The sequence below is a fragment of the Saimiri boliviensis genome, chromosome 6 (assembly GCF_048565385.1).
Source record: "Saimiri boliviensis isolate mSaiBol1 chromosome 6, mSaiBol1.pri, whole genome shotgun sequence".
Classification (NCBI taxonomy): domain Eukaryota; kingdom Metazoa; phylum Chordata; class Mammalia; order Primates; family Cebidae; genus Saimiri; species Saimiri boliviensis.
In genome coordinates, this window is record NC_133454.1 from 56,638,792 (window position 1) to 56,650,827 (window position 12,036).

General features: G+C 35.2%; 1 protein-coding gene across 7 annotated transcripts in view; it reads left to right on the forward strand.

Moving 5' to 3' along the window:
* The window catches only part of LOC101039020 (tubulin-specific chaperone cofactor E-like protein), a 161,607-nt gene that overhangs the window by 21,532 nt on the left and 128,039 nt on the right, over window positions 1-12,036 (forward strand). For all 7 annotated transcript variants that reach the window (XM_003923587.4, XM_074400739.1, XM_074400741.1 and 4 more), the window contains 3 exons: window positions 1,714-1,853; window positions 7,633-7,814; window positions 9,410-9,666. In XM_003923587.4, coding sequence (XP_003923636.1) covers window positions 1,714-1,853; window positions 7,633-7,814; window positions 9,410-9,666 — 579 coding nt within the window. The remainder of the gene's footprint in view (window positions 1-1,713; window positions 1,854-7,632; window positions 7,815-9,409; window positions 9,667-12,036) is intronic.

Below are 12,036 nucleotides of genomic sequence, written 5' to 3' on the forward strand. Positions count from 1 at the left end.
GATTAATTTTATTTTTAATTACAGTCAAATAGTCTTTCCCGCTTGTTATGACTTCAGTTTTTTAAAGAACCTAACGGGACTGGTTTTCCTCCAGATTGACCAAGAGGTGTTTTAGTTGCATATGTAGGACAAGAATAATATTTGAGTTATAATATCTCAAATGCATATTCTTTTATGGAACTTAGAGGGTACCAAGCAGTACAAGACTGGCCTGTGCCCTCCAGGACCTTAGAGCTTAATTGGTTTATAAGATATTCACATTTACAAAGGTAAGTCAACACAAGATAATTTATGTTCAGCCAAATGAATGGTATAGTGATTGGGAAAGAAATTTAAAAGATAATTAATATGATCAGGAAATTATTCAAAGCTATGAGATTTTAACTAGTACTTCAAGAATGTAGAATTTGGTTAGAGATGAGATACGTTCTAGGAGAGGGACTAGATGTGAGCAAAAATCTGTAACTAGAGATGTGCAAGGTCTATTTTTGCTTGCCTTTTAGCTTAATGTTGCAATAAAAAGTTATTGGAAGTAGTTTTTTGTAATTGTGGGGGATTAATATTGAATCACTGTGTTATTATTATAATAATAATCACGTTATTATCTATTCTGCTAACTTGTGTTCTCACTTGATGACTGTATGTCTTCTTCTTGTCTGTATGTCTGTATGTCTGGAGATAAATAAGGTTACTGAGTGTTTGCTGTTTCCAAATACAATAATCTTATCTCTCTATATAAAACCTGGAATGGCAGAGAAGAGTGGCTTTCTTCCTTGATAATTTTTTTTTTTCGGGATCCATTCCCATTCTGAGAAATATATTGCTGAAAGTAGCAAGATTACATGAAAACCATGTAATCTGAGGTCTCCATTAATAAAGTATTACCTTGATGAGTCTTTGTTTTATGCCAAATGGGAAAAAGCGTGATTGCATTCTCATGTTTATACCTTTAGAATGATTGTATTGACACGTGTGTTTTCGAGCCAGGCAGTAGCCAAAAACTCTTACCTTGGTGTCACCAAATGCAGTGAATAGTTTAAGACTCCGAAACACTTTCTGTCATTACAATTCTATTTTAAAAGAAGGCTAATTTTCATAAGGGACAGATTCTGTGGGGATATGAAGTGGAAATAATTGATAGACAAGAATGAGAAAGATGAAGAATTTTGAATGGACCCACTTAAGTGAGGAAGATTTCTTGAATGATACAAACTTGACAGAAGTGATTTAGTAGGTAGATTAATTATTTAATGTTTGAGGTGATTTTCAAAGGCACAAAAGATAAAGATCCACATCAGGTGAGGAGAAAATAGCCATTCAGAATACTTTGGAACAAAATTTAAAAAAATAATAATAATTGAGGCCTATAAGAAAGCACTGGTAGTCCACACATGAATTTCATGGATCCCGTGTTCAGATGGTAGACGATAGCATGGACGAGGGCTCTGTTGTTGGTAACTGAGATAAGCAATCCTGCTACGAGTTGAAGCCTAGAGGGCTGCTGGTGCAGCGCTTCTGAGCACCTCCTGGGCAAATCTGACTGTGTCTTCTGAGAATTCAGTGCCTTTTGGTTCCATTATATCCTGTATTTTCTAGGTCCTTGTGTAATTTCATACCGTTTGATTTTTGTTTCTTGACAATTCCTGGGGGCTGAACATATGTAAACAAGAATTTGGCTGATATAAAAAGTATTTTGTGTCCCTCATCGTTCAGATCGCCTCAACCTCCCAAGTGTACTAGTGTTGAACAGCTGTGGGATAACCTGTGCAGGAGATGAAAAAGAAATTGCTGCCTTCTGCGCTCACGTGTCGGAACTAGATCTTTCTGACAACAAACTCGAAGACTGGCATGAGGTAAAGTTTTTATATTGCTACATTTTGGTGAAAAGCAGGAATAACTATTCTATCATTGTTTACGTTATTATCTATTCTGCTAACTTGTGTTCTCACTTGATGACTGTATGTCTTCTTCTTGTCTGTATGTCTGTATGTCTGGAGATAAATAAGGGCCTATAATCCCAGTGCTTAAGGTGCTGAGGCAGGAGGATCACTTGAGCCCAGGAGTTCGAGACCAGCCTGGGCAACATAGCAATAATGCCATCTTTAATTAAAAAAAAAAAAAAGATAAATAACTGACTCTGTCTCTGGTGATTTTTCAGTTAGCTTTGTTATTGTTAATTTGTTTTTCATCAATGTGAAAATCACTAAGGAAATTGAGGTATCAAGAAGTTGATTAGTCTTTATCAGTTTAAACTGCTAACAATGCATTAAATTTTCTACTGTTTCATTAATTTATACATCCTATGCTCATTCTCTGCCTCTACTTCAGTATTTATTACTGCACATTGACATAAAAGTATTGACACTGAGATTATAAATATATTTATTCTTGTTATTGAAATGTATTCAAATACTTTGCAACTTTCCTTATATTATCAAACCCCTTGGGTGGTTTGACATAACTGATGTCCCAACCTCAGAATAACTATAAACTACATGCATAGTTTGTAAAAGTACACAAATACAGTGTTATAACATTCTCTTATATATAACATCACCTACCTGCTTGTAACATTACCTGATTAGCTTCTAAGCTACCCTGAAGAATAAGGTTAAAATAGTTCTTCCTACTTGGTTCGTTCTTCTGCCTTAATTTAGGCTGTCATTTTTTTATTTGACTTTAGGAAGACTTTCCTAATGGATTTTCCTGGATCTGGCTTTATCCTGCCTCCACTAAGCTACCACATGCTCTTTTTAATAAATGAAGCATGATTATGACACTGTCCTGCATAAAGGCCTACAGTGTCCTTTCTTTGCCAAGAAGCTAAAGTCTGAACTCTTTAAGGATGACCCTTCATCATATGGCCCTTTACTGTTTCTAGAACTTTATCTCTATCATTGGCCATATGCTTTTACTTGCACCTCATGATAAACTCTTGACATAAAAAGCTTCCTTGCCTTTATTCATTCTGAACCCACTGCTCTCTTTCTCTTCTTGTCTTCCTGGCCACTTCCTGTTTATCCTTCAAGACTTGGTCCAAGTTGCTATTCTCTGTGAAATGTTCCCTGGCTGTCTCACAGACAGAGTCAGATTATCCCAGAGCACCTACACTATACCACTGTGGAAGGATTTATCACAGTGTATTGTAATCACTTGCTTACTTGACAGTTTTCTTACTAGACTATGAGCTTATTCCAAGTGGAGATTTTTAAAGCATAAGCCCAGCATACTAAGTAGTCAAATGTTTGTTGAGTATGTTAATTATTAAATTATTATATGTTAAGGATTGATCAAGACCTCTTGTTCCAAATTTTCCTATGATATTAAGAAATTCATGTAATCCTTTAGAGCTTTAGCTTGCTCATCCGTAAGATAGACTTGCCGATAAAATTAATCATTGAAACACTTAGTAGATATTGAATGCTATACAAATTCTAAGACGGCTTTCTTGTTTAAGAAAAATGGATCCATAACCTAGTTTTAGTCAGGTTTTCTTATATTTATCTATTTTATGCCCTTGTCTAAACTGGTAACTGTGTTCTTAGTTATATTTCCTATTTTTATTAGGATTTTAATCAAAATTCTTTGCAAGGCATGCCACCGATTTCTAAGTGATTTATTAACCTATGCAGATTTACAGGGCTATTCGAAAAATAACTTCTGTTTGTACACGTATTTATTTACTTATCTGAACAACTTATATAGTTTACTCTTAAACAAATTACAGACTGTGCTTTCTTGGTACTCTGCAACATTTAATTGTCATGCATGCTTTGTCCACACTTCAAATTTGTTTCTTTGGAAACAGAAAATCTTACAAAGGTTTTGTGCTTTGACCAGGTATAGAAGCTTTTGCTAATTGATGGGAACAGTGATGTAGTTGTTACCTCAGGAGGAAGATGTATGTAATGTATACACAGTGTGTACACTGAGTAATTCAGCATTTTTCTCTGCTTAGACAAAGGTCTATGTTAAATTTTTCTCACGCCACATTGACATATAGCCAGAGGGTCACGTACTGGTCTATATTGTACTTGTACTCAATGTGTATATTCGTAAGTGCTCTATAGTCTACTTTCAGGCAGTTTTCAAGTAAATGTTTGTTGCTGCTACTTTCAGGTGTCTATTTTCCAATTTAGTTTTATTTTCATCATTCCTTTATATTTCCTCCTTATCCTTAAATATGGTTGATTTCAGTCTTCTAGAGGATATATCAGAACATAGAGAAGGGATAAATATGACAAAAGAATGTTGATTTTTAGGATTGATTAAACTCTTTGCCAGGCTACAAATGCTTCATAGGTTGTCAGTTTTAAGACATTAGATTTCAACCCCTTTTATAACCCATATCTCTGATTACCAAAAAGATAATTTGTCCTTAGCCATTAGTGGAATTTATTTTAGCCAGTATTAATAGGGCAATGTGGAACAAATTACATAATTTTTCCTGTAGTTTTGTAGATGACCAAGAATATTATAGGTTATACGTAACTTCTTTTGTAGTTTAATTTAATGGCTGTTAAATATCCAGAGTCTAAGATAAACATGGATGAGAAAAGTAGTACTTTTGAGGAGGCAAATATTTCTCTTCACCCTTCTAAAATTGGGCACCTATGTTTAAAAATAATGCATTTTTTAGCTTTTGTCTTGAATTTTTGGCTGAGTAGATCCTTGTCTGGCCTTTCCCAAGGTACCTTCTTTCTATTCCCTTCCTTATCAAAACCATTTTATAAAAGAAATTAAACCTAGTTGGTTGAGAGGAGGGAGGAAGTAGTTACTCAGGTAAGGTAGAGAATAGCTTGGGTACAGATGACAGATTGTTATCTTAAAACCCCTTTCCCATTTTTCTTAAATCTTTAGTTTCTTCCTCTTTAGAAGCCAAAGTAAAGGGTCCCCTATTAAATCACAGAATTATAGAAACCTAAAAGGTGATCTGGGTTCATCTCCATGTTTCTGCACATGAGCCATACTCATTCCAGTTGGAGGAGTCTTTTTTATTTTTAGAATTTGAAAAAGAAAAATCAATATACTGCCCTAGAAGCTCATGGAATGTTTGTCAGCTTTTGGTATTGGGAAATTTTTCTGTCATAAGTAAATTTACCTGTGTAATGAATATTGTATCTTCCTGAGTCTCATCAGTTTGAGGTTACTCAAAAAACCTTTCTCATTTCAGCCCTTTAAAGAAAATATTCATTTATTTCTAACATTTTTTATTTTTCCTGCTTGAATGATTAAATTCTAGTCCAGTTTTATCTTTTAGGATATTCTAGGGTTAACAAGTCATTATTCTGAAAATTTATTCTCACTGTACAGTAATGTTGATGCAGACTATGATGATTATGTCATGTATCTGCTAGCCTTGGGAAATCTCCCAGAAATTGTTTCAAAACCCTTAAGTAATCTACTTTTAAAAGTGTTTTCCACTTTATTATAAAAATAAGATATGAGAGGTAGTGGTTAGCAAAGGGTTTATGTTTTGTTTTTATTTAACTGGGGTTCTCCTATAATTAAGTTATTCTTCATGCTTTAATTGGAGCATAATTTTTGTCCCCCTCTCACCCCCACAAAGAGATTAAGTATAGCTGGTTGGTTCCTGCATGAACTATTTAGCTATGTTTTGTTCACACACGGAGCTCCAAATACTAGCCATATATTGCACAAATGTTTGATGCCATTTGATCACAAATGGGATCAAGCAAGAGAATATGTGCAGACTGGTATAAATTCCTTGCACTTTAAACAGAAAGTGTATTTTCTCTAATAGGTAGCTCATTTATTCATTTGTAAAATGAGGATAATGAGCTACCTTTTCTCTAAAAAGTAAAGTGAGGATGAAAAGGGTACCCACTTTAGAGGGTTAGTGTGTGGAATAAGTGAAATAGTGAGTGCAAGGAACTTTTTCTTTGGGCACACTCTTCTGAAACTTCTTAGAATTAATCTACTTATCACTGATTTTAGAGCTCCTGAACCAATCTAAAATACAGGTTACTTTTTCTTTCTACCCGTGGTTCTCCCTCCTGGATACTCTTTTGGCATTACTTCTGGAGCTCTAAAAAGAAAGATTTTCAGGTTGCAACCCCGAAGCTTGTCCCACCTATGAAGCTTCTGATTCAATTATATGGTGGAACCTTGGAATCAGTATATATTAAATTCTGTCAGTGATTCTGATGGGTAGCCAGGGTTGAGATAATGGTTCATACTATGTTTATGTTCATAATAGTTACATTTATTAAATGATTTTGTGCCATTAAGCTATTCAGTAAATAAGTGCCCAGTACACAGTAGTGAACTAGGTAAGTACTGTATCTGCTTTTATAGAGCTTACATGCTATTGAGGGGTAGGTAGGGAAACAAGTTTCAAAAATATGTTAATTGCTATGCTAGGCACTTTACATGTATACCTCATTTAATCCTACCGACAGTCCTGTAAAATAGATGGGAACTGTTTTCCCTATTTTACAAATGAGGAAACTGAGATTTGGAAAGGTTAAGTAACTTGTCTGAAACCACACTGCTAGGAAATGTTGGAACCTCGTTTGAACCCAGGTTTTTTGACTCTAAAACTAATCCTAACTAATTTTTTCTCCTTTTCTTACAACTTTTACTTATCACATTGCCTGGCTGTTTGATGCTTAATACATTTGCTGGACATCTAGCATTTATTTCATACTTGTCTAAGCTGATTCTTCTCACGGATTGTACCAACTAGTCTTCAGTTTTCTTTATTCCTTTTTTTTTCTGGTTATGTTTATGATGTATAAATTTGGTATATTGGAAAGAACAATGACTCTGAGTTTTAAATCCCAAACTTGACCTTTGTAACTGTAAAGCCTTGGTCAAATCATTTAACATTTCTTAGCCTCAGTTTTCTCATGTATTAAAATGAAAGTAGTAGTATCTTGCAAGTTGTTTTTAGAATTTAATGAAATAAACTATATCAAAAAGACTGGTACTATGCAGACCAAATAGTTCAGTTCAGTAATGATTATTTTCTTTTTTTCCTTTTTGTCTACCAAGTTGCTAGCTAAATCCTTAAGTTGATGATCTTGTTTTCTCTTTCATTATATAGTTATGGATTTTTTTTTTTGTTTTTGAGTAAACATATTTTAAAGTTCGGTACATCTTTGAACCAAATTGAAACTGTTTTCTAAGTAATTGTGATAATGCAATCAAATTTAAAACATGAATTGTTATCATGTGATTTTTAACCTTTAATTAGCCTTAATATTGTGCTAAGAATGAGAGGAAAGAGACATTCAAAGAGAATTATGTGACCTAATCTCAACTGTTTAAGAAATGTCATCTAAACTATCTTTTCTCTCCTTACCAAAGAGAACATCACATAGAACAGGATCAGAAACATTTGTAAAGATGACATAGGAAATCTTCCTTTATACCATTAAGTTCTGTTATGTTAAGTCAGTTATGCCACCATTTCATTGAAAGATTAAATTATTTGCCAAGGTTTGCTGAAATCACTTATGTCCCTCTGTGAGTACGATCACTAAATAGGACTCCCCAACGTAAATAGGCCTTTGCCTGGAGACCAGCTCCCCTGGGCTTTCTTGAGCATGATTGCTATTTAACAGCTCTGATTACTGCCTGATAATGCTTTTCTTTTTTTCTCCTTAGGTCAGTAAAATTGTGTCAAATGTTCCTCAGCTGGAGTTTCTAAACCTGAGTTCCAACCCTCTGAATTTGTCAGTTTTAGAAAGAACATGTGCTGGGTCCTTCTCTGGGGTTCGCAAACTTGTCCTCAACAACAGCAAAGCTTCTTGGGAGACAGTCCACACGATACTGCAGGAGTTACCAGAGTAAGCCCCAAGAGCGTGAGGGCGAGGGATCTATGTTGCCATCTGTGTTAGTACATAGGATTACTGCTGATTTCCCATCCAAGAAATACTAGAACTGCAGATTGAGTGGAGAAAGAGATTAGAAAAACGAGGTTTTTGGAATAAGAGTGTGAGGGTAATCTAGTAGCATTTCCAGTGGAATACATGTTCAGTGTTGAGTAGCACCAAGACATGGGATATGTCATCTCTGAGCTAGAAAATACCCCTGAGAAGCACTTATCACTCTAAATCAACTCAGCCTTACTCCATTTTAATCTTCTGATTTGACAATTGAGCCTCAGCCCTTTTCTTTGGGAGGAAAAAAGTTGTATAGTATCTCTAAAATGTGTTAACTTTCAGATGATTAACTGCCTGGCTGGTCTGATGGGAAAATTGACGTAGTATTATTTTCAATAATTTAAGAAAGAAATTATACTTTTGTCAATTAAAAAATGCTTTATTATGTTTTGTTTGTCTCTATCTTTGCATATGTATATAAATGTGCAAAGGAAACTTAAAGAAGCCCATAGTTTCTTTGACTATCTAAATATGGAAATTCTCAAAGCCCTTCAGAATCTTGTCCCACCCGACTTATTCCATCTTAATTTTGTACTCTCACTCGGAGATTGGTTTTCTCACTGCACCCAACACCTAGCATGGCATAGAATGAGCTTTTAAGTGCCAGTTTCATTACTAACCATATGACCTTTGATAAGCTACTTAACTTCTTTGAGCTCAGTTTTCTTGTCTGTAAAACAGGCATAATTGCATTTACCTTGCAGAGCTGGGAGTAAAATCTATAATACACCTGGGACGGGCATGGTGGCTCACGCATATAATCCCAGCACTTTGGGAGGTCAAGGTGGGTGGATCACGAGGTCAGGAGTTCAAGACCAGGCTGGCCAAGATGAAGAGACCCTGTCTCTACTAAAAACACAAAAATTAACTGGGCGTGGTGGTGGGCGCCTATAACCCCAGCTACTCGGGAGGCTGAGGCGGAGAACTGCTTGAACCTGGGAGGCAGAGGTTGCAGTGAGCTGAGATCATGCCACTGCACTCCAGCCTGAGTGACAGAGCGAGACTCTGTCTAAAAAGAAAAAAAAAAAATCTGTAATATACCTGGCATAGGGTCTGACACAGGGTAGGGATTCAATAAATGATAGTTATTATTTCTACTTCTAAACATTTGTTCATGTTGTTTCTGGAATTTTCTTCTCTCTCTTCTCAACTTATGGAAGTCCTCCCCTCCTTCAAGACCATGTATCCTTTCCTGGTTATTCTGACTGTAATTTCAATTTCATTCTTACATGAATGACTATTATGCTTACAGTTAGTACTGCTTAATTTAGTACTTAATTACTTAAGCACAAAAGTAATTTAGTAATTTCACACTACCTTATATCATTCTTTGCTATTTCAGTGTGTACTGTCCGGAAGACATCTTGGTATTTTCTCCACAATTCTAGCAGAGTCTCACATATAGTAGGCTCTTATTTATTTATTGAATGAATGAAAATAGGTGTAAAGTAGAAACTAAACTGCTTTAAACAATGAAATATTTCCTTTTTTCTCTGCAGTTTGGAGGAGCTCTTCCTGTGCCTTAATGACTATGAAACAGTGTCTTGTCCTTCTATTTGCTGTCATTCTCTTAAGCTACTACATATAACAGACAATAACCTCCAAGACTGGACTGAAATACGAAAGTTAGGAGTTATGTTTCCTTCACTGGATACCCTCGTCCTGGCCAACAATCATTTGAATGCTATTGAGGAGCCTGATGATTCATTGGCCAGGTTGTTTCCGAATCTTCGATCCATCAGCCTCCACAAGTCAGGTGAGGTTCAGGCTGGTTCTTACTCTACATGCAAATTAATCTGAGCATATGCATGAAATACAATGAAAGTATATTCCTTTCAGTCATAGTTCTACCTTGTTTAGAGTGAGAATTTTCCGTACGAGGTGCAAATGCCTATGACTGGCTAAATTTAAGACATTAATTTTCATAAATGATCGATAAATATTAAGTGGCATAGCATTACATTAACAATTTATATTTTGTACATGAAAGGGTTCATGCTATGAAAGGAGTGAAATGAAATTGATGCACTGGATATTAAAAGACAGTAAAAATAGAACAAAGAATTACAAAATAGACCATTTTATCTGGACTTAGTTTAAGGAATCCCCACTGCTGATTTTCAAATGCTGACTTTTTTAGTATCTGTATGTAATTGGTTGTCAGTTTATTGCCATTTGATCCTGTGTATCACAGGAATGAATATATTTAGCTTATTTTTTATTGATAAAATTTTATAGAACAGTTTTAGGTTTACATAAAAATTGAACAGAAAGTACAGAGAGTTTTTGTATTCCCCTTGTTCCCACATATATACAACTTCCCCCACTATCAGTGTCCCGCAGCAAAATGGTATTGTACCGTTTCAATCAAAGAACCTATGTTGACTTATTGTTATCACTCAAATCCATAATTTACATTACGGGTCACTATTGGTGTGGTGAATTCTATGGATTTTGACAACTGTGTCGTGACATGTATCTACCATTGTAACATTCAGAATAGTTTCTCTGCCCTAAATATCCTCTGTGCCCCATCTATTTATCCCCCCTAATCACAGCAACCACTCATCTTTTTACTGTTTGCATAATTTTGCCTTTTCCAGAATGTCATCTACTTGGATTTATACAGTATGTATCTGTCTCGGATTAGCTTCTTTCACTTAGGAATATGCCTTTAAGTCCTCCATGCCTTTTCATGGCTTGATAGCTCATTTCTTTTTAGTGCTAAATACTATTCCATTTTCTGGATGTACTACAGTTTATCTACGCAACTACTTACTGAAGGATATCTTGGTTGCTTCCAAGTTTGGGCAGTTACAAATAAAGCTGCTGTAAACATCTGTGTGCAAGTTTTTGTGTGGACATAAGTTTTCAGTTTGTTTAGGTAAATAACAAGGAGCATCACTGCTGGATCATACGGTAAGATTATGAGCCAAACTGTCTTCCAAAGTGGCGGTATCATTTGTATCATTTTGCATTCCCACCAGCAGTTTGAGAGTTCCTCTTGCTCTACATCCTTACCAGAGTTTGGTGTTCTCAGTGTTTTGAATTTTGACTATTCTAATAGGTATATTGTGGTGTCTTATTTTAATCTACAATTCTCTAATGATGTATGATATTGAACATCTTTTTATATGCTTTGTTTGCTGTTGTTGTATCTTCTTTGGTGAGGTGTTTGTTCAGGTCTGTGGCCCATTTTGTAGCCAGGTTGTTTTTTTATTCCTTATTGTTAAGTTTTAAGAGTTCTGCATATATTTTGAATAACAGTTATTTATGAGACAAGTCTTTTGCAAATACGTTTTCCCAGTATGTGACTTTTCTTCTCAGTCTCTTGATATTGTCTTTTAGCATATTTCTTAAAATGCCTACATAACTAAAAATAAGTCTAACCTACAACTGAAAAAACGTGAAGTTAGTTTAATTTACCATAGAAGTTTTAAGAGTGTGAAGTAAGTTTTAAAATCCAGTGTTTTGCACAAGGAAGCTGTTTATTTGACACCTTGTCACCCCTTGAGCTAACTATTCTTCCTCCTTGATGGAAATGCCATTCTAAGGGTAGAGGATGGTTGTGACTTGGGGGTCGTTATTCACCAGAGTCCTCATAAATTTCTCCTCTGTCTTTACCCTTGCTGAAGGTTGATAAAAATAAGATGGGACTGTGTTATTCTCTGAAATAGATTTGATGCATTGAAAAATCGACAAGCTTCATTATTATAGGAAAATTTTTCCTACTTAGAAGACCTACCTGACTTAGAAGTCAAGTATTGACTTGGAGAATACATTTTCTCGCAGCCATAGGGAGAGTTTCATTTTAGGACTAAAAATCCTAATTTGCTGCATACCCTCCTTACTCAAAGGTTTAGGTTTTTTCTTTTTGTTTGTTTGTTTGTTTTAAACTTTGGATCTGTCTCTCCTGATCTAACAGTCACCCCTCCATATTCATGGACCCTTCATCCATGCAGTCACCTAACTGCAGATCAAAAATACTTGGGGAGGGAGGGTAGTTGTGTCTGAACATGTACAGACTTTTTTTTCTTGTCATTATTCCTTATATAATACAGTATCACAATTATTTACATTGTAGTAGCTATTAAAAGTAACCTAGAGATAAACAGGAGGATATGTG